General features: G+C 31.5%; 2 protein-coding genes across 2 annotated transcripts in view; one reads left to right on the top strand and one right to left on the bottom strand.

Annotated features, from left to right (window-relative positions):
- Positions 1-134: 134 nt before the first annotated feature.
- Positions 135-16,454, top strand: LOC111424595 (solute carrier family 35 member C2). Its single transcript, XM_023058198.2, has 5 exons — positions 135-541; positions 6,774-6,988; positions 7,045-7,370; positions 7,436-7,611; positions 15,550-16,454. Exons 1-5 carry the CDS (start codon positions 347-349, stop codon positions 15,844-15,846), a joined length of 1,209 nt encoding a protein of 402 aa, XP_022913966.1. The 5' UTR covers positions 135-346; the 3' UTR covers positions 15,847-16,454.
- LOC111424668 (Jumonji, AT rich interactive domain 2) overlaps positions 16,432-24,389 on the bottom strand; it is a 35,693-nt gene continuing 27,735 nt past the window's right edge. The window contains exons 8-9 of the mRNA XM_023058295.2: positions 17,292-17,989; positions 16,432-17,238 (exon numbers count right to left, since the gene is read on the bottom strand). Coding sequence (XP_022914063.2) covers positions 17,023-17,238; positions 17,292-17,989 — 914 coding nt within the window. The 3' untranslated portion in view covers positions 16,432-17,022. The remainder of the gene's footprint in view (positions 17,239-17,291; positions 17,990-24,389) is intronic.

The raw sequence follows: 24,389 nt of genomic DNA on the forward strand, positions 1-24,389 counted from the left end.
TGTTGTGCCTTATTCTATTAATAAAAATTGTTTAAAAAAATCCCATTTTTTTTTTAATTGTAATTTGTGACCACCGATATATAAAAGTTTGACATTGAGATCGCAGCTAAATTCACAGACGTTTATCGGCAAGTGAATATGAATGCCAACATGGCCAACAGAACGTAGAAAGTGTCAATGTCAGTGACAAATCGCGTATAAAGTTATGCATGTAATGATTAACACAACTGGGTGTTTATCGTAAATTACAGAAAATCCTTCGAAGAATGCGTTCGAATTATAATTTGGACGTGGGTTAGTTAAGTTAGGTTTTTTGTGGGATTATTGCATTTTTTCGGTCAACAATATGGTTTGGATAAGGAAGAAGCAAAAGTATAAAGCGGTAGATAGCATCGCCGATGAAGATGTGGATATTGAAATGCCGAAATTGCCTTATTTTACACCCTCGTGTGTACGTGCAAGTTTAATAACGGGGGCTTTAATTGCTATTTATTTTGCACCATCCATTGGATTAACTTTTTACCAACGTTGGCTTTTACAGGTAATAATAAATTGTTGAGTTTGTTTGTTAAAGAAATAATAAACCATTTGTGGTATGTTTGAAATATAATTAAACTAGGAATGTTTTAATAATAATACTTTAATAAAAAAATATCACAAAAAAACACCATTAGTTTATTAACTTTTATGATAAGGAAAAAGTTTATTTTTAAATATAACCTTCCTGGTTTATTGATTCTTTACTCTGTTGTATGTAGTGGGTTAATTCTATAGATAACTAAAAAGGATATAAAGATAACAAAGAGTTTTATTAATTTATAGTGAGTTAGATATCAGTAATGATTAAATATTGTTCAAAAAATAATCATTATTCAAAATGTGCGTTTTTAAATGATTAAATCTTGTATATATAAGTTTTATTTTTGGTATAAAACAGATACTTAGAACATCCTGTTATGTTAGAAACTAATTGAAAGATAACAAAACATGTAGAATAGATAAACACAAAGTTAGGTTTTCAAGGATTTTAAACAAACATATCAAATAAATTTATAATGCTGTTTTATGTTTTTGTTTGATTTTTTTTTGTTTTTTTAAACCAAATCAAAATCAAAGAGAAAAGTCAAAATATTAATGTCTTGTTGTTTATTTTTTTTTTATGAATTATCTCTCGTTTTTAGTTCACTTATTTAAGTCATTCAGCTGCTTAAATAAAGTATATGGAACTTCAGGAAACATATGGGATGGGTCTCAAGTTAATTTATAGTGGAGGTGTTGAATTACAAAACTTTATCTCTATGATAAGACATTCTGATACACAATGAACAGATTTGGAAGAACATAAATTCCCTATGTTAATGATAACTAGGCATCAAATATGTTAAAGAATTTTATGCTCAGAAATAAGAGGAATGCATTGATGAAGTTACTAGGTACTTGTATCATAACTCATGATGACCTCTTCCCATTCAATGGTTTAGTAAATGTAGCTTTTTAATGATTATTGTTTGGTGTAGCTGACTTGGGTTGCTCTCATTAGTGGCTGCCCAACAACTGTTCTGAGATTTATTTAATATATCAGCACCTTTTTTCACATTTTTTGTGAAATAAGATCTCCACCATGTGTATTTGTTTAAACATTAACAATCCTTAACAATTTCGAGTTTGTGATTTAACATACTTTACCACTGAGGAGCTGATATAGTCTTCAAGTGGCAAAATGTCCTTAGTATTACCACTTGTTTTTCGTACAATAAACTGGTATTTGATGAAGAACATGTTGGAAAAAGATTACCATTTACACAGAATATTGTCATTGGGTGTATCTCCAGAGTTTTAGTACCCATCCACCTTTGCCAAACAGCATCTTTTTTAAAAAGAAACAAAGAGCCTTATCTCAATATAATGGCATCCTTTATTTATCTTGAATAATATTTAAAAGCAAGAGCAATGCGCCTAACAAAAAGGTTAAGTATGTACGAAAATGTTATTTAAGCAGCTGCAGAAAATGTACCATAATTTGATATAACATTTTTAATCTGTTTAATCCTGACTAATGAGCAATTCTATTCCAACTTAAATTGCTACTACAAGAACATCTTAAATTAAGGTATACTCTGCAATGTCCTTAATGTCCTGTTATCATTAACTGAAGTATATCTTACTCTAGTCAACACTTTCTTAAACCAACATAAAAGGTTTAAGTCTTTTGAGTTCTCACTTGCTGTGAATTCTCCAGGAGTTCATGTCTTCTAGCAGAACTTGTGATTATTCGTCCACTTCTTCTTATTCGTCCAATTTTCGATGCAGCTATCATACTTCTTAATACTTTATTTTGGAATCGTTGTATTGTTTTATTGTCCTCTTTGGCACAATTAATTGAAACAAAAAAAATAACTCTCTGAAGTCCTCAAACTATTCACACTGATATTGTATATAGCTACAGATTAAGTATAATATACATTATATACTATTGTATAACGATTGGAATAAAGGAACAGTTGTAACAGGTATTTGGAACTATTACTTTTTAGGAACAGGAACATATTGTACCTGTTCCCCAAAAATACCATAGTATTTTATAACATCTCTGAGTCCCAACACTTAGAATACATTTCTTCCTATTTTATTAGAAAGAATTTTACAGAAAGAATTTGTAATATTTTTACGAACCTTTAATCCTGACTAATGAGCAATTCTATTCCAACTTAAATTGCTACTACAAGAATCTACTCCACAACGTTCTTAAAGCTAAGTTTCCACATGCATGGATTACTGGCGCTAATACGAAGCCAGTTTTGTGTCGCCAATTAGCTGGCTCCAGAAGTTGTTTCCACATAATGTTAAAATTGTGTACTGGCACAGTAATAAAAATGGCGTCAAATGATGTACTTCGCGCTGGCATCAATGTGGTAGTCCAAATGTGCTCCTTGGAACTGCACACATTATTAACAAAAAAAAAGCGAAAACATAGTTACTGGGTTAGATCGTGGATTGCACGTAGAAATAACCTAGATGCGTCTAGTACTTTAATTAGAGAATTATGCCATGAAGATCAGGAAGCATTTTTTAATCATTTAAGAATGACTGAAGACTTTCATGTTTTTGTTGAGGCAAGTATCCTCTAAAATACAAAAACAACATATGCATATGAGAGATTCCATTCCAACTCACGTAAAACTGCAAGCAACTATAAGATTTTTGGCTTCTGGAGATTCTTTCACATCCTTGCAATATACAGGGTGATTCAAAAAACTGCTGACAGACTTCTAGAGTAGATAATACAAGAAAAATTAAGATGAATAGTCTTAATGTACATGGAGTCGGAAATGCCTCGTTGGCGAGATATAGCGGATCAAAGTTTCTTTAAAATTAAACATTATATGCAATAAAAAGCACTTTTAAAAAAATATTGTCTACGCCATTGCTCTCTACGCGTGTAAAATGATCAATTATTTATTAATTGGTTTCTTACATAACTTTGATCAAAGCAATGGTTTTTAAGAAAAACACGTTTGTAGAAAATTTGTTAATTCAATCAAAAACTGTTGCTTAAATCAAAGTTTTGTAAGAGACCAATTGATAGATAATTGATCACTTTACACGAAAATACTGCTCGTTTGACAAAATTAGTAGTGGAGTTGAAAATATTTTTAAAAAAGGGCTTTTTATTGTAGATAATGTTTAATTTTAAAGAAACTTTGATCCGCTATATCTCGTTAAGGAGGCATTTGCGACCCTATGTATATTAAGACTTTTCATCTTAATTTTTGATGTATTACCTGCCATAGAAGTCTGTCAGCGGTTTTTTGAATCACCCTGTATGTATCGTTTACCAAAACGTGTGATGTGTTTGATGCTATTTACGAAGCTTTTCCCGAGATTACGTCAAAATTAGGAACTGTTTTCTTCATAATTTCAATTATCCTGACAGCTTCATTTCGTGCTAGTCGGTCTTTATATTGTGGAATTTTCTGATTCCACAAACAAGGATATTGTTCGTACGTTTCTAGAAATAGTACTGTTTGTTCTGATGTCCATTTTTTGGACGGTTTATTAGCAGATTTGTTCATTTTAGTTGGACGAATACGTTAATATTTACACGTTTTCTTTATAAATACTGTTACTAGCGCCAAAAAGTAGAAGTAGCGTCAACTTTATTGGCGCTATGATTACTGGCACCAATTTATTGGCGCCAGTGGTTTTTTGCTATTTCCACATGCAAATGAAATAGTCAACTGAAATAGTCCAGTCGGCTGGCGCCAGTAATGCGTGCATGTGGAAACTTAGCTTAATGTTATGTTATCATTAACTGAAGTATATGTGACGTGTACACACCGCACCATGCTCTGCTTTCCACTGATTCTAGTCAACACTTTCTTAAACCAACTTAAAAGTTTTAAGTCTTTTGAGTCTTCTCACTTGCAGTTCATGTCTTCTAGCAGAACTTGTGATTATTCGTCCCCTGTTTCTACTTCCAATTTTCGATGCAGCTACCATACTTCTTAATACTTTATTTTGGAATCGTTGTATTGTTTTATTGCTTTCTTTATCACAATTAAATGAAACGAAAAAAATAACACTTTGAAGTCCTCAAACTACTTACACTGATATTGTATATAGTGATATACTGATATAGTATATACTGATATTGTATTAAGTATAATATACATTATATACTATTGTATAACGATTGGAATAAAGGAACAGTTGTAACAAGTATTTGGATGGGGAACAGGAACATATTGTATCTGTTCTCCAAAAATACTAGTTTATAACATCTCTAAGTCCCAACATTTGTTTTGGTAGATAAAACTTAAGTTTGTGTATCAATCTTTTATGCCAGACTTTGTCATATGCCTGGGCCACGTCAAGAAATATTGTAGAGTTCTTTAATCTCTTTGACTGCATATTCTCTTCATCATTCGGAATGAACTTTTCCACTATTACATCGTCTTCTTTATTAACCTGATAGAATTTTCAAAATTACTTGCAAATAGGTTAGCTTTTTATTGGCTACTTTTTGTCCATTTTCCATTTTCAGTTCTTACAATAAGTGTGGAAGTATTTTCCCGTGTAACTACTTGTATGTTGTTTTTGACAAACAGTTCCACTTCTTCATCAAGCTGATGGTTTCTATTTAATGGTACTGTGAGATTACTTTTTTCTTCAAGTGTGGACGAGAGGCCTGGTAAATTAGAATAATTGGAGGATGATTTGAGTCCATATCTCACCCCTCTTTCACTTGTAGGTAGTTTTCGGGGATGTTTTTGACGATGTGGAACTCTATCAACTCTGGCTACTATGTTGGCTTTCTAGTATAAAATACTTCGCATTTGTTGTACCGTTTCATAGCTCTTTGCCTTTTGTCGTGATCAATCTTGAACTCAATTCATCAAGTCGCCTGGTCAGCATGGCGATTTAAGGCCATGAAGTTTAGCCTCCCCCGACTTATGTCCAGCAGTGGACAAAATATGTAAAAATACATGTAATGTTGTAGGAGAGAGAGAGAATCTTGAGCTCCAAGATTGACCATGATAAAATTCTTAGCATTAAAGATTATAAATATATCCCCGGTTTTTTCAGAAATTCGAGTTTTTCTTTTGTCTCCTTTTAATGAGTGCCTTAGTAGGAGGTAAACGGTCGCTGCTATACAAAAAGGGAATAGCGATGAAGGCGAAAATAAATACATTCAAAGCGTATTAAAGACCTATAGTAATCTTTGCCTGCGAAACATGGTTACTAACGGAAAAATAGAAGAATAAATTGAAGGCTGTAGAAATCAAATATCTAAGAAGAGAAAAGGGAGTTACGAGGAAGGATAAGAATAGGAACACTGAGATACGAAAGGGACGAAATATCGAATATGGAAATTGGTATGGTCATCTACAAGGAATGCAAGATACAGGGCAAGTAAAACGTGTATGGCTGCAAGAATGCAAGAAAGTGGAAGGAGGACAAGATCGCGCCAAATTTGGAACAGGCACTAAATGATTAATAAAAGACGAAAAACTATAGCAAAAAATATAGCTTAAAACAAGAAAGGTTGGGATAAGTTTGTACACGGTCAAGAATCGCCAGACAACACATAGTGCAATGAAGATTAAGTTAACGCATACGATATATTGCGTATTTTTACAGGCAACTTACCTGGTTGCTGGTATAACGAGCGATATGGAATCTGTACGCGCCAGATTTTCACCAATTTTTATTAATTAATATCATAAAAACTAATTAACTAATTTTGATTGTGAGGTATCATTGGATTCGTATTTTGTAACTCTGTTGAAATATCTAAAAAAAAGTACAGAAGCTTTTTGATCATCTGTATCAAGATGCGAGATATTAAATTAGAAGAAAACTGTAAAGACAAGAAATTTAGTATACAGAAGAGGAAAATTGGAAAGAGAGAAGACTGAAAAGATAAGAATTAGGCTGGTAACAGAAGAAAGAGATTAAACAATAACTGATTTTTCCAGTAGAAACAAAGAAACTGGATATAGAAGGGAAGACTAGAAAGGCTAAATATTAAGACTGAATTAATATGAGTATTTTTAATGTACCAAGTTTGATATGTGGTACAGTTTAAATGAAACATATAATACTTAAAATGTAACCAATTTTTTAAATACGCCTTTAAATATTATTGAATTAAACATACTTTTTTAATAAAAGAAGTGTATTAGTTATCTTCACATTATGATAAGATATAATTTGAACCATTTCCTGTTTTTCCATAAAATATTTTTAGATATTTGTTTGTTTATTTGCAGAAATTTAAATTTCCACTATTTACCGTCCTAATCCATTTGGTGGTAAAATTCTTATTAGCTGCATTATGGAGATCATGCGCTTCATTAAAAAATGACAAACCGAAACTAGTCGTCCCTTTAAAAGACATCTTTACCTCAATAGCCCCGCCGGGATTTTTCAGCGGTATCGACATTGGATTTTCAAATTGGGGACTTGAATTAATAACTATATCTTTGTACGAAAATAAAATAACTTATTTTATTTATTGTATTAAAATAATATTTTTTATAGGTATACAATGACTAAGTCTACTGCAGTTGTCTTCATATTAGGATTTGCAATTCTTTTTAAATTGGAAAAGAAAACTTGCAGCATTTGGTTTATTGTTATCATGATATCTATAGGTCTCAGTTTATTTACTTATAAGTCGACGCAAATTGATGTACTTGGATTTGTTTTGGTATTGGTCGCTTCCATGTGCAGCGGATTAAGATGGACTTGTGTTCAACTATTACTACAAAAATCTAAAATGGGTATGAAAGATCCTGCTGATATGATTTATTATATGCAACCATGGATGTTTCTTAGTGTTTTACCCTTCGCTTTGGCAATTGAAGGTAAATTTATTAATTTCAATATTAATCATTTTTTAATTTGATGACCATTTTTATTTTTATTTTAGGACCAACGGTTTATGAAAATATAAAAGTGTTTCCAAACCAAGACAATGTTTGGTACCTCCTATTACTAGTTAAAGTTTTAGTTGGTGCTTGTATAGCATTTTTTATGGAAATGAGTGAAGTTTTAGTTGTTACATATACCTCCAGTTTAACTTTATCGATTGCAGGAATTTTCAAGGTATTTATTTTTTTACCCTTGCAACGACAGAAACGAACCTCCCAGCAACAAACTTTTGCTCTTGTTTTTCCATCTACTTTATAAATCTTATACAGTGTGTCTGTAAAGTAGCGGATATAGGCGATAAAATCATTATAAACGATTTATGGAAAAATCCATAAAGATTTAAACTTTTTGAAATTTTTTGGTGTAGATTTTAAATTTTTTCCGCCATTTTTAAACGAGTTATGACGTCATCGATATTTTTCACATAGCAATCCCCCATTTTTATTACGGAATATGAAAGGATCTTTTTCTGAATTTAGTACAGTCAATATTAATATTGGTTACATAAGAAAATTACTTTAAAGTTTAACTACTTCAAATTTACAAGTTTTAGTAAGTAGTACCTTTTTAATGCAACATATCCTGATCTCCAACGTATTAGCTGAAGTATGGACCCTAGCTGTGACTAAATTTAAAAGGCATGGGAATCTACGAGATTTCTTTAAGTCTGGCCAGCCAAATGTTTCAGAGAAGGTTCAAGAAAACGTGATTTTGGCTGGGCAATAAAATCCTCATCTTACTGTATACCCAATACGCCGTATTGGGTCTAATTTGAATATTAGTAAATTAACGGTTCACAAAATTTAAAAAATCACAAAATATCATTCCTATAAAGTAAACCTCATTCACGACGAAGACTTTATCAGCAACATACTTTTTCTAATGAGGGAACAGAGTGGACAAGTAAATAGACAAAATTGTCGGTATTGAGCTACTCAAAATCCACATTGAGTAGGAAAGTCACGCACCCAATATACGCAAAATATCAATGTGTGCAGCGAAATAGTTACAATTACAAATACTTTTCAAAAAAGGAACTGATTACAATTACAAAGTACATATGTTAAAAAAAGGAATTTTCGTTTTCATCTCTCTAAAAATATAAGACTTCTCAGAATAGACCGGCTCAAACTATTGAAAATTGTTTGTGCCTGTCCATTTTTATCAGAGAACACTGATGACAGCTATCACAAGCACAGAGGGCATACAGGTGTTTCTATAAGTCGTGGCATAAATTTAATCACTAAAACTAGAAACAAAATGATGATGATTCATGTAAAAATTTTTGAAAAAAATAATCTAGAGTTTGATTTTGTACTTTTAAACTGGTTTTTATTCTATATAGAATTTAAATCTAACCAGTTTCGGTCCTTGGCCATCTTCAGAGACTCTACGAATAGATTAACATCTTATCCATTTTACAAACAAGTTTCTTAATATTTCTTTTTGTTTTGTTAAAAAAGATCACATATCAAAGTCGAAATCAGATTATTAGTTACTAATTTACAAAATTAAAGTTTAAACAGTTGTAAAACGAAATTAAGAATGAAGAATGTTACAGGTTAAAATTTAAGAATGCTCTTTTTTAACAAAAGAATTATGATTATAAAATTTAAATACAGGATTTCCTCTTAATTTTTTATTGTTAATACATTTGACGTTTCGAACTATTTAAATAGTTCATCAGAAACCGCTCTAAAAAAATTTTGAATCAACGTCTACAAAATTATCTCCATTACTTAAAACGTTAAACGAAACGAACGTACACGGGTATATATTATCACAAAATCAAAAACAAAACAAAAAGTACCTTTATCGAGTATCCTTATTACTTAATTTATCAATTTCATCGTTCAACTGTATACAGAGTGTATCTGAATGATGTGCCCAAACTTCAGGAGGTGATTCTTTAAGTAATTTTAAGGGTACTTTCTTATATAAAGTATCAGCGATTTCGACTCCCCTACGGAGCTACGCCTCTTCAAAAATGGCGAAAAATTTTGGTTTATTTTTTTTTTCCCGAAAACCATTAACACCAGGAAAATGAAATTTGGGAAATATGTTTAGCTTATAATAGGGCATATTTCGAGCCTATTTGTACTTTCAATCTTCCCTTCTAAGTTACTAAACATAACCACCCCCGTTCAATTTTTGTCTAGATCTTTTTTATGACGGTGATAAATACATTGGAAATATTTTATTTAGATAGACGATAATATTCTAAAACTTTTTTGCCTCTCTGATGTTCTTCGAAAAGTTAACAGTTTCTGAGAAAAAAATTAATTAAGCAAACACTAACTGTTAAGCTGTAGCGTTGTTAATCGAAAGTTGGAATGAATTTTTAAAGAAAAAATCTCTGCAGGCTTAGCAATGTCAGAAATATTTTTGACGTTTAAATGTCAGTGGTTTTCTTACTTTATTATTGTGTTATTTAAAATTTTGAAACGTCGAGTGAACGATCGTAAATGCGGTAGAACTTTATTCAAAAATTAATTTGAAAAACAGTAATAATAGTAAGAAAAACATTGACATTTTGACAACGTCAAAAATATTTCTGACAAAGATTGCAAAGCCTACTAAGATTTTTTCATTAAATTTCATTCCAACTTTTGATAGACAACCTCGTTTTTAACGGGCAGTGTTTGCTTTATTATTTTTTTTCTCAAAAATTAGTCATTTTTGGAAAAATTTTAGAGAGACAATAAGGTTTTAGTATACTTTCATCTACCTATGTACATTTTTTTTTAATGTATTTACCATCTGCATAAAAAAAATTTTTGCAAAAATGTAAAGGGGGTGGTTACGTTTAGTAGTTTAGAAGGATAGGTTGAAAGTACAAATAGGGTGAAATCGTGCCCTACTACGAGTTAAACATATTCCCCAAATTTCGTTTTCCTAGCGTTTATGGTTTTGAGACAAAAAAATTAAACCAAAATTTTCCGCCATTTTTGGAGGGGTGTAGCTCATTAACGGAGCCCAAGTCGTCCATGGTTCATATATCAAAGTATCCTTAAAATTGCTTAAAGAACCACCCCTGAAGTTTGGGCATGTCATTCAGATATACCCTGTATTTTCCATAATCTTTAAATTTTATATTTCCAAATTACAAAGCAATTCTACGTGTTCGTACGGATCTAGCGACTTTAAGAAAGAAAGATCGTGGCAGAAACCAGTTTTTCTTTAACAATGTGCTACACGGAAATCAACACCATTCAATTCAAATTTATAAATTTGAATTTGTTAACATCAATATTTATCAGCAAAAATTAAAATTTACATATACATATATACAGGTGTCTCAGCGAGACCGGTCATTAGACGTTTCTGGGGTTCTGGCCGAAATAAAAATTTGAGAATTCAGACTTAAGTATTATCAATTATGTTCTCTTCGTCTAAAATATTTTCAGATTTACAGATTTACGGCTATACCGGAAGTCGCCACCTACTTTATTTTTTTAAATGGAACACCCTGTATATTTTTACATATTTGGATTTCTCTGTTTTGAAGGTTTATAAATAACTTTACTTTTTGCAATTTGATTCGGCCGTTCTCGAGTTATTCGAATTTTTCTATAAAAATCTGCTCCAGCGGACATTTGTTCAAAAAATCATAGAACACTCGATTTTTGAGATATCAATTTAGGATTCAGAACATGCTTAAACAACATGATGGAGTATATTTTGATGCCAAGAACGGCTGTCTAGGTCGTTTGGTCACTTTACTATGACATGTTAACTTTTTGAAATTTGGAAGCACCATAACTTCATTTTTTTAAATGGCACTCCCCATATTTTATTACTTAGTCGTCTTCGGCGTCTCATTTTACATCTTTTATACTTCATATGTCCTCTGCCTAACATTAATAGTTTGAGAAATAATTAGGGTTTTTTGAAAAATGCTTACATATCATATCGATATTAACCTAGTGTGCCATGGAAAACAAATGTTTAATGACTTATAGACAAACGTCAAAGTCTAATTTACGTTGTTTGATGCTTGTGAGTCAAAAACCAGTTAAAATGGATGTTAATAACGTAAATAATGTTTATACAAATGAAGAAATCCATAATTTATTTTTTGTGCACGAAAAGTGCGACAAAGTTCTTAGTAGAACTTGCAGAATGTTTAATGAAAATTATCCACATTTAGCTCCGATGACAAAAGGTAAATGTAGAAGAATAGAAGCAAATTTTTTGCATTTTGGACGAATTAATCACGTGTTAAACTGACCAAAAAATATAGTAGATAATGCAACGGAAGAGGTGAATACCTTGGCTTATTTCGAGCCCAGTCCCAACACCTCAATTCGAGCTGCCAAAGAAGATCTGGGAATCATACTACAAACTTTGTCGCGCTTTTCATGCATAAAAAATAAATTAAGAATTTCTTGATTTGTGTAAATATTACTTTTGTTATTGTTATCGATTTTAACTCTTTTCAGTACTAATATTAAGGGACCTAAGAGATAATTATTAGCTCACATGCATCAAGTGACGTAAACAAGTGAGTCTTTGACAAGAACTCATTGAGAAGGCTTGTTTTTCATGGCACACTAGGCTAAATATCCATATGATATGTGTGCATTTTTCAAAAAACCCTAATTATCTCCCAAACTATTAATGTTAGGTATGGGACATATGCGATATAAAAGATGTAGAATGAGATACCGAAGACGACTAAGTAATAAAATATGAGGAGTGCCATTTAAAAAAATGAAGTTATGGTGCTTCCAAATTTCGAAAAGTTAACGTGCCATAGTAAAGTGACCAAACGTTCTAGACAGCCGTTCTCGGCACCAAAACATACTCCATCATGTTGCTTAAGCATGTTCTGAATCCTAAATTGATATCCCAAAAATCGAGTGTTCTCTGATTTTTTGAACAAATGTCTGCTGGAGCAGATTTTTCTGCAAAAATTCGAATAACTCGAGAACGGCCGGATCAAATTGCAAAAAGTAAAATTATTTATAAACCTTGAAAACAGACAAATCCAAATATGTAAAAAATACAGGGTGTTCCATTTAAAAAAATAAAGTAGGTGGCGACTTCCGGTATAACCGGAAGTGCTAGAAATCTGAAAATATTTTAGACGAAGAGAACGTAATTGATAATACTTAAGTCTTAATTTTCAAATTTTTATTTTGGCCAGAACCCCAGAAACGTCTAATGACCGGTCTCGCTGAGACACCCTGTATATTATAGAGATTATTAAAATATCAATTAACAACAATTCAAACTTTAAACAGACAAAAACTATATCTATATCATATATCTAGTTTGTTTATTATGCCTGCATAATAACTGCCTATATTTCCTGAATCCGATTTAAAATTGACTGACTTATTAATGTTCTTGGTAATGTTCTGGTAAGTTTTAATGTTCTTTCTATTGAACGTATCTCCTTCAGTGGTCAACACTTTAGGCATGTCGAAATTAAATTTATGGCGATTCTTGATTGCGTGTTGGCAGAGAGCCGTCTTATTATTAGTTTTATGTTGATTAACATCGTATTTATGTTGTGTTATACGTTTATGTAAATGTTGTTTGCTTTCACCTATATACAACTTATTACATTCTAATTGGTATATGGTGTTAATTTTGTCAGTCTTGTCTATTTTATCTTTCATATTACTCAAAATATTGGTTAATTTGTTATTGTTATATTGCGCTAACTTGATTTCCTGAAATTCATATTTTTCACGGCCGATATTAATTAAACTAGAACTAACACTAGCACTATCACAAGAATTCGTCACTTCAAACTTGTTTCTGAAGAAGTTTCTGAAACGCACGGCTTAACGCGAAAGATTCTAGGTCTAGTATTAGTTCTTGTGATAGTGCTAGTGTTAGTTCTAGTTTTAGTTTAATGGATATATGATATAGATATAGTTTTTGTCTGTTTTCAAAACCTCTTTAATCATAAAAAAAATTCTAATTACAACAAAAGAAATATTTAGAAACTTGAGAAAAAATCAAGAATCATCATGTAGCTTAAAAATCGATGTGATCGATTTTTTTTAATCAATGTGAAATGACCCAAAAAACACGTTAAAAACGTGTAAAAAAGTTAAAAAGTGACTAACACTAGATTAACTTCAGTAATAAAACTTCCATTATATGATAACTAACTTCAGGTTTAAAATGTAAACCTTAATTTTGACATATTTGTAATGTTCATTAAAAATCCTTTAAAATAAGTACAAACACGACATATTTATCTCCAATATTAATGAAGTTATGATCAACTTCCGGTTAAGAATGTCATCGTTAATTTTGACATATTTGTAATTGTCGTGAAAAATCCTTTAAAATGAGTCCAAACAAGATACGTTTAATTCCAATATTACTCGAGCTATAAGAACGTCCGATTTGAAATGTCAATGTCATTTTGACATTCTTAATTTTTATAAAATGTCTTAATATTTGTCACAAAAACAAAAATATAATAAAAAATTAAGGTTGATATTAATATTTAAAAATTAAATTGCTATCTTCATTGTTGCTAATTTAACGGGTTTAATGTTTTACTCATTTTAAAGGTTTTTTAATGAAGATGACAAATATGTCAAAATTGATGTTGACGTTTCAAACCGGAAGTGATTGTATTTCCATTAATATTAAAGTTAAATATGTCGAGTTTGGACTCATTTCAAAGGATTTTTTATAAAGTTGACAAATATGTCAAAATCAAAAGTTGAAAGTCCGAACTTTTTGAGGTTTTTTGAGATAAATGCATCAAATTTGGACTCACTTTAAAGGTTACTTTATAAAGATTACGAATATAATAATAAAATTAAAGTTGACATTGACAACTGAAAGGTTTTGTCACGACTAAACCCGAATGTTTCTAGTTCTCGTTCTAGTTTTAGTTCAATAAAAATATAAAACATAGTAATATCTTATGCTAACTAGCGCTACCTACCGCTGTCGTTTGTATTATAAAATGGATAAGATGAAAGATATTAATCTATTTGTAGAGTCTCTGAAGATGGTCAAGGGCCGAAACTAGTTAGACTTAAATTCTTGTATATAAAATAAAAGACATCAACTTTTAATTTTATACTAACATCTAGAAAACGACACTAGCCCGAAATTGTAGGTTCATCTATTTTTTCTATTGTAGAATTTATGGGTGTATCTAAGTGTCGTATCTAAGTCGGTTCTTAGACGTATGATGCAAAACGGACTTGAAATCATCACGTGATTGGCGCTTAGCTTTATCCTTTAAAACAAATAGTATTTTAGGTCTTTCGGTGTTCTGCATTTTTTCTAGGATACGTTTACCTACCAGACAGCATGAAAATCTCTAAAAACGATAAAATGTCACTTAGTCAATTATTGTATAACACAGTCCAATTACTTTTCTAATTACTTCTTGGAAAAAACTTTTTACATAATTAAAAACTGTTCAACTACCTAAATGAATTAAATCTCAGTACAAATATATCGGATATCATTTTAATCAAAATTTTTAATATGTAAACACAAAATATTTAACAAGTAGAGTAATTTATAAAAAACGGAATAGGCAAGTTAATAATATTGGTTGACTTTGGTCCATTAATTAATAATGGTATGACTAGTTGTTAAACATTCATAATTATTTTCCACATCACCCCTAATACGCCCTTATACCCCATCTCCTGGAAAATACTTCCGACGTACAATTTTAATGTGTCCTTCCTGTTCTTAAACCTTCACTCATCTTCCACATCTTCTGCCGCCCTTTATCTTTCACTGTCTCACCCAAGCGCTCTATTCATTCTCTTTTCGCCTTAATAATTTCCTATACTCTTGCTTCGTCTCTACATACTGTTGTTTCATTTTAACCACACTATCCGCTAGAAATATTGTGATATTGTCTTCTCACACGTCTTAAGTTGTTTTTTAATTTTAATAAATTTGAAGTGTATCAAGATATGGGCAAGACATTTGTCTTTTATTAAAAAGATTTTAGATGAAGAAAAGATTAGGCTCTTTAGTGGTGTATTTAATGTACGGCTTGTAATGTAAGTGGAAAAACAAGGGTAAAACTTTGTTGTTGCAGTTACACGTTTTTTTTTAAAGTATTTAATGATTACCTTTTATTTATCTTTTATTTCTTTGTTGTAGGAAATTTTCGTTTTGGTATTAGCCCATTTTATAAACGGCGATGAAATGTCTTTTATAAACGTAATAGGTTTAGTGGTTTGTTTAACTGGAATAATAACGCATGTTATTCATAAAATACGTAACGTCCAAGCACAAAGCAACATTCAACGTTCTTATAATGGCGACGCGGATGGGTTCGAAGTGGGAAAATCCTTAATTGATAATTCAGCTGTAAATGTACACTATCACAGTGACACTGATGAAGAGAACAGCGACTCACAGGAATTGTTTAACATTTTGAATCGGCATGATAGGTAGTGGATTCAATTTGTACGAAAAACTTAAAACCAGAAGATAAATTTAAATTTTGTCATTGTTTATTGATACTTTATTCAATTAGTTTAATATTTATTCAAACAGGTGTATTTTATTTAAAATTAATAGGGGGAATTAATAAACTATGATAGTATCCATAAACAATGATTTCTTGTATATATTATTTATAAGTGTTATTAGTATTTTATTTTTTTCTTTTAACATTAAGTTCCTATCCGCGATCATGAAGAGTCTGCATTTTAGGTTATTGTTAATTTCGTTTTGATTAATAATTGGTTTGTTTAAGTATATTTGGTGCTAATTATGTGTAAACCTTTAGTTAAAAAAATTTAAAACGTTATTACAGAAAAAATGTATATCAATGTAATCGTATTAAGATTAATAATAAGTTAAAATCCTTAACATTCCCTTTTCTTTGTATAAATTGAAGCACATCACATCTACCACTTATTTGTACTTTGGACACATTAGAGGATTAGTCATAAAATAACTTAAAGTTTAACACATTAAAAAAATGATGACTAGTGATATTTTTGAAAAGAATAAATGGATTAAAAAAAAAAGAAATAAATTGTTTACATTTATTTAAATTGCATTGTATTATTGTCCCTACTACAGAAGCAAAAAAAAAATATTACATTCAATTCTTAACTAATTAAAAATGAGTAAAAAAGTTTTGAGTAACGCTTAATTAGATTTTTTTTAAAACAATATGCGTATCCAAAATATCAATTTTTATTACATCCAAAATTTTCTTCTAAATTTCGTAATAATAAGATTTCGATTTTTATTTTTTTTATAAAATCTCACTGATTCATTTCTCTAATTCGTATGATTTTTTTTTAAATTTTTATAAATTTAAAACCTTTCAGTTTTAGAGGTTAAATCAATTATAATAATTTTTGTAACACTTTTCGATTAAAAATTCCGTTTTTAAAACTTTGTAAAGCTAAAAATTTAAAGCTGTATATGCTTGGAGATTCACATCTATTTCTTTAGTACTTAAATACAATCACAATAATACTTGTTTTCTTCAAATTTTATTGCGAAATGATACAACTTTGTTAAAAAAGTTGTTTCTATTCACAACCAAACAGACAAATTTGACGAACAGATAAACATTGAAAAAGTTAACATCTAACTATTTGTTTTAAGTTATCACTTATTAGAAACAACCATCGATATAGATTTTCCCAAGAGTTTTTTTTGTAACTTCGCCTCAATCGCTTTATTTATTTTATCAACTAAACCTTCTAATTCTTCGTAACTATATGTAAACATTAATTTACAATTCTTTATTTCCATTCGTTTCTCTTCTACACTCTCAATAGCGTGTTCTAAGCAATACACTACATCTTCTTGAGAATCAGATACCTACAATAAAAAAGAAATTAATACATTAAAAAAAAGTGATTTTAATTTCTTACCAAAGATATAAATAAATTAGTTCTACAAATCTCACATTCGTAATCACCAGCATCAGATTGCAGCTTTTTTCTTTTCCTAGCATTAGATGATTCGGGAATTGGTAACTTTTCAATTGAAACCAACCCCATTTCTCTTAATTTTCCCCTCAAAGTTTTTTCTCTTTCACAAATCTTCTGCACATCAGGCGTAATTTGGCGTAGAATTTCAATGCTCGACCTCTGGTCCATTGTAATACTCAATATCAATCGCTCCAAAGAAAACATTGATGGTTCGCAATTTTGTCGAAGTTCTTCAAAAACTACTTGAGCAGTATCCAACCAACACGAAGGAGCAAAATAAACACTCTCCGAGACGACGTAACCCGTACAAAGACTCGAAGTGAACACTTTTGGAAAAACAACGATGAAATGACCTGGTTCTTGAACGGTTCTACATAAGGAAACACCATTTTCGACGAGTAAATTTGGTGGAATCATTACGGTGTCTGAGGGTAACCAAATTGATTTATTTCTACAGTAATTTGGTGAAATTTTTAGGATTGTTTGGTGGAATTTTTCGCTCATACTATCTGGAATTCCGTACCAGATTTTGTTGGCTCCAGTGTGAAGATATTCTATCCATGGTAAACTGTGAGGGTCTCTATACCAACAACAACCGCTAAATACCATACCAACATGTAAAGTTGGAACTGTTACACCTAGAAAATATAATAAGGACTGGTTTAATAAATGTTAAATAAGAAAATAAAAAAGTTAGATAGATAGATAACATATTGCATTATTCATTTAGAGGAGGAAGTAGTTTCGTGCTATCCTTATATTGATTAAATTTTTGAATTTATACCTGCAACTTTGAAGTCTATTGTGAATAACAACCAAATGGGATTCACAAAATTTCTTATTCACCTGCTCATATAAAACGTTTGATAAAACCAATTACAAATCCTGATAGAAATCTAATTAATATCTCTAATCTAGATGACAAATGAAATGCAATTGGATGAAAGTATGGATGTGTTATAGTGAAATGCAAAATGGTAGATGTTTAAAATATTTACGTAGTGCATCATGATTTACCGAGGATGTAAAATAAAGTAATGCAGAATTATAGCGACTAGGTGATTACCTCTGGAGATACAATCACTGAACGACTCAGTGAATAAGCCCCGATTGAAGATTGTTAAAAAGGGAATATGTGGTTAATGAATGAAGATTATCTGTTGGCATCACCAGGAAAAGTAATAGAACAGAGCTTCATGGCTTGCAAAACAATTGGTATGAAAACAAAGACCAGCAAAATTTACTAAAACATGCTGATGCATAATGTTGCAGAAGATGTTGTGTTGTGGGAATATATGGCGATAATACACTTAACCGCAAAATTAACGCACCACTTATGTATTTCGATTTATTATAATTAAAGTTAAGATTATCATACATTTTGAAAAATATATTAAGGGGTAACATCAGTGTAGAATTAAAAAAAAAAATCTTTTTTTTTTACTTAAACGATAGGTTTGACCTTCAAAAATAATATCCCGGTATATCACTCCCTGTATATCAAAAACGAAGAGGGCTATGAAAATTTGGTTTGCGCTATTGTAAGTTTCACAAAAAAGTAGCTCAGGTTCGCGAAAGCCGCAACTTTCTATCTTTCATAATAACTGAGATACTCTGCAAATCCATCGAAATTTGGACACCCTGTACAGGGTGTCCCAATTTCGATGTCCGCATAGGCTATCTCCGAAACTAAAAGAGATAGAAAAAAAGTAGCTTACATGTCATGATCTCGTTTTTCGAGAAAATGCTAATGCCGAAAACTCCGAACAGCTATCGTCTTTTGTTTTCGCCCTATCGGCAAAAACTGAAAATTTTGCAAAAAGACAATCGCGAATATCTCACTTATTATCAAAGATGGAGTATTATAAATAAAACATTATATGGGCAACTTTTTACGAAGAATTCAGTGGCGTAGGTAGAATTGTTTTGCCATCATTTATTTTCGAGATTTTAGACGTAACTTTATTTTTTTAAATGGAAACCATAGTTGGCTATGACTTAAAATAATTTGTTATTTTCTTCTGATAACAAATATATATAGTTTGTGGGGTATATTTCTTATGGTTATTGAATAATTAACAAAAATTCATTTTGTTCTGTCCAAAACTAATGTATGTATTTAAAAGTTAATGTTGCTATGGTGATAACCATACATACTATGATGGAACATAATGTATCAAATAATTGCCAAAGTTTGTATTTAAAAATTCGATAACAACTCTGGCATTATGTGCTGGTATGATGCACCAGCATGTTAAGTGTCAAAGTATAACAAACCTGAATAAAACCTTACAATGAATTTCGAAAATTATGAAAAATGTAACATGATAGAATGATATATGTTATCAGATAAGAATGCGACGTTAACCGCGGAATTTTATTTCACAAGATATCCAGAAAGAAGACAACCGCACATAAGAACCTTCAGCCGGTTGGCAGAAAATTTAATAGATATTTGGTCCTTCCCCAAACGACATACAAAAACATACCAAAATGACCTGCAAGGGAAATCTGACCCAAAAGCCGCTGCTCCCGAATATGAAAAAAAATAAGTATAAACCATACAAAGCGGGGCTAACTCATTATTTACGTGCCGGAGATGTCAATCGAAGATTAGAATTTTGTAGTTGATATTTAAAACAATTAAATAATCTGCTGTTTGTTCAAAATGTTATCTGGACCGATGAAGTCTCTGAGTGTTCAAAGAAGATTGGGGTTCAATGTATGGTGTGCCCTTTTAGATAATAGAATTTTGGCATATAGTATCTACCATAAAAACTTAAACTCAGGGAAATACCTCAATATATTAAGGCAGCACATTGAACCTTTGATCGACAATTTGCCACTAAATATGTCTCAAATGATATATTTTCAATATGACGGAGCACCGGCACATAATGCCAGAGTTGTTAGTGAATTTTTAAATACTACTACAAACTCAAGGGCAGTAGAATTTAACAGGACTGCTACATCCATTGTTGTGACAGCCTACCCGCAAACTACGTCACAGCATTTTCCACGCCCAGCTGTTGTTATGGTCTATGCGTTTGCTGTGTGTTTTTAGAGGTTATATCCTAGACGTATTCATATTAGTTTTGAAGTTTTATGTTTTTAGACGTATTAATGTCTATCATATAACCTCTAAACACATAGACAGTTACCAGGCGTAGCAAATAGTGTGACGTAGAGTGCGGGCAACCAACCCGTAGTCGACTACAAAAATACAATGGAATACAATGGCAGTCCTGTTAGATTCTACTGTAATTGCTACAAACTATGGCAATAATTGGAAACAATGCTTTCCTTCATGGTATGGTTATCACCATAACAACATTAAGTTTTAAATACATACAATAGTTTTAGAAAGAACAAAAAAAAATGGATACATTATATTCCACCATAGTATGTATGGTTATCAGCATAGCAACATTAACCTTTAAATACATACATTAGATTTAGATGGAACAAAATGAATTTTTGTTAATTATTCAATAACTATAAGAAATATACCCCACAAACTATATATATTTGTTATCAGAAGAAAATAACAAATTATTTTAAGTCATAGCCAACTATGGTTTCCATTTAAAAAAATAAAGTTACGTCTAAAATCTCGAAAATAAAAGATTAGAAAAAAATTCTACCTACACCACTGAATTCTTCGTAAAAAGTTGCCCATATAATGTTTTATTTATAAAACTCCATCTTTGATAATAAGTGAGATATTCGCGATTGTCGTTTTTGCAAAATTTTCAGTTTTTGCCGATAGGGCGAAAACAAAAGACGATAGCTGTTCGGAGTTTTCGACATTAGCATTTTCTCGAAAAACGAGATCATGACATGTAAGCTACTTTTTTTCTATCTCTTTTAGTTTAGGAGATAGCCTATGCGGACATCGAAATTGGGACACCCTGTACAGTCGTTGTGGGACACCTGTTTACAAATGCGTAATTCAACCAGTCATAAGCGACACCGTCGAGAGAGCAAAAACACACGAAAGTCAGAGTTTACTGTAATCAGTAAACATTTCTGCGTATCACATGTTAATTTGGAAATTTTCGGGACCGCGGTTTTTCTTTTATTGCAAGTTAAGTGAAAAAAGTAATGTGGCTGAAGTTAGATTCATATTCGAATCTGTACCAGATTCAGATTCATAAAATTACAGTTGACCAGACAAGTATTGAACATATCAATTGAAAAATAGTTTTCTGAAATTACAGAAGTTGTAGCAATCTGCGACTACCCTGGATAATTCGAATAGACCCTCTAGTATGTTCCCTGTCTATCCTCACCCTCAGATTTGCCGTAGGGGCCGAGCGGCTCCTCGTTTTCAATAGCATACTTAGATATTATTTTCTCAATAACTAGAGACTGCAGCACCCTGGGACTAGTTTAGATTATTGCATTGGGTCCTCTGGTATCCTTCTAGCCCATCAGCACCCCCAGATTTGCCGTAGGAGCCGAAGGGTGAATTTTTCAATATTCCTCGTTTTCAATATCAAATGTAAACATTATTTTCTCAATAATTAGAGACTGCAGCACCCTGATACTAGTCTAGATTATTGCATTAGGTCCTCTGGTATCTTTCTAGCCCACCAGCACCGCCAGATTTGCCATAGGGGCCGAGGGATGAATTTTTCAATATTCCTCGTTTTCAATAGCAAAGTTAAAAATTATTTTCTCAATAACTAGAAACTGCAGCACCCTGGGACTAGTCTAGATTATTGCATTAGGTCCTCTGGTATCCTTGTAGCCCATCAGCACCCCCAGATTTGCCGTAGGGGCCGAAGGGTGAATTTTTTGATATTACTCGTTTTCAATATCAAATTTAAACTTTATTTTCTCAATAACTAGAGACTGCAGCACCCTAGAACTAGTCTAGATTATTATATTTAAAATTGATGTAATATTTAGTTTGATATTATAATTTCATATTGCTTTTACTTCTTCTAGTAATGAAACTTGAACGATATGGATTCAGGGGACCAGCCAACGATATTATAACATTTTATTTAAATAATTATAACATCTTATTTAAATAATAGGTCACACTCTACTAAAGTCATAAGCTTAAAAAGTAAGACTGTAATTTCTACTAGTAAAACTACACTCTATGGTGTCTCACAGGGTAGTATACTGGGACCGCTTTTGTTCGTTATCTTTATAAATGACCTTCTACTCTTCGGCCTGAATTGTCACAAAACGAATTATGCTGATGACACCAGCCTTGTAATTACTAGTTCAACACTTAATGAAATGATCCATAAAACGTGTACTACTGTGTGAATTGTGGAAAATTGGTTCAGCTGCAATAAGTTAGCTATGAATGGGTTTATATGAACGTGTGTGACTATGTTCAATTAGTTTCAATTTTTATTTATGTCTTCTTCTGTCTTAACCCTTTCGCGACTCCTGGTACACATATGCACCACTAAGTTTTATGTAACTCCTATATCTCACAGAAAAGAAATCGTCGCGAAAGGGTTAAATAACACTAAAATTTAATAAAATTAAAAAGTTTTTCCACAGGTGTAATAAAACAAAAAGTCGTAATGAACAAATAAATATTAATGGTTGGAAAATGGCTAAAGACCACAAATATCCTAAACAAACGGATAGCACAAATTGTGGAATATTTGTTATATATTTTATGAGCGTTATAGGAGAACGTGGCAATATTAATGATCTTTTTTATGTAAATAAACAATTGGATACAGAGGAATACCGGTTTAGGCTACAAACGTACTTGTTGGAAAATTCTGAAAATATTAAAAAGTACTGCCCTAAGTGTGGTCTCTATAACGAATCGCAATACATTTCTTGCAATCAATGTCAACGGTGGTATCATGTTAAAAATTGTGCCAATATTCCACCAAACATGTCTTTTGAACAAGCGTCCCACGTTACCTTCATATTTACCTACAATCTTTGTTCAATTTAAATACTTTAATGTGTCTCAAAATTTAGAAAAGTGTCGTTCAAGTTTCATTAATAAAGAAGTAAAAGTCATATAAAATTATACTTTCAAATCAAACTAAATATTGAATAAATTTTGAATATAATAATCTAGACCAGTCCCAGGGCGCTGTAGTCTTTAGTTCTTCAGAAAATAATTTTTAATTTTGCTATTGAAAACGAGGAATATTGAAAAATTCACCCTTCGGCCCCTACGGCAAATCTGGGGGTGCTGGTGTGCTAGAAGGATACCAGAGGACCTAATGCAATAATCTAGACTAGTCCCAGGGTGCTGCAGTCTCTAGTTATTAAGAAAATAATGTTTAAATTTGCTATTGAAAACAAGGAATATTAAAAAATTCACCCTTCGGCGGCTACGGCAAATCTGGGGGTGCTGGTGTGCTAGAAGGATACCAGAGGACCTAATGCAATAATCTAGACTAGTCCCAGGGTGCTGCAGTCTTTAGTTATTAAGAAAATAATGTTTAAATTTGCTATTGAAAACAAGGAATATTAAAAAATTCACCCTTCGGCGGCTACGGCAAATCTGGGGGTGCTGATGGGCTAGAAGGATACCAGAGGACCTAATGCAATAATCTAGACTAGTATCAGGGTGCTGCAGTCTCTAATTATTGAGAAAATAATATCTAAGTATGCTATTGAAGACGAGGAACCCCTCGGCCCCTACGGCAAATCTGAGGGTGAGGGTAAACAGGGAACATACTAGAGGGTCTATTCGAATTATCAGATTGCTACAACTTCTGTAGTTTCAGAAAACGATTTTTCATTTGATATGTTCAATACTTGCCTGGACAACTGTAATTTTATGAATCTGAATCTGGTACAGATTCGAATATGAATCTAACTTCAGCCACATAAAAAAGTATCCGATTTTTGAGAGTGCCAGCATCTTTGTCTAGTTTGCGACTTTTTTTCTCCAAAACTATTTGACGAAAAAATTCAACCAGTTCAAATTTGAACTGGTGGTAAACCGATGTGTTCTTAATGTGGGGCATATTTTATTTTATCAATATTCCATAGAGTTTCGCGGAAAATCGGGGTTTAGTAGGATGCGGTTATTTC

Source organism: Onthophagus taurus, chromosome 1 (genome assembly GCF_036711975.1).
Source record: "Onthophagus taurus isolate NC chromosome 1, IU_Otau_3.0, whole genome shotgun sequence".
NCBI classification, from domain to species: Eukaryota; Metazoa; Arthropoda; class Insecta; order Coleoptera; family Scarabaeidae; genus Onthophagus; species Onthophagus taurus.

Excerpts from the sequence above, each read along its gene's own strand:
- LOC111424595 (XM_023058198.2), top strand. The coding sequence starts at position 347 with ATGGTTTGGATAAGGAAGAAGCAAAAGTATAAAGCGGTAGATAGCATC. Across the intron at positions 542-6,773 it reads ACCAACGTTGGCTTTTACAG|AAATTTAAATTTCCACTATT; the intron begins GTAATAATAAAT and ends GTTTATTTGCAG. Across the intron at positions 6,989-7,044 it reads GAATTAATAACTATATCTTT|GTATACAATGACTAAGTCTA; the intron begins GTACGAAAATAA and ends TATTTTTTATAG.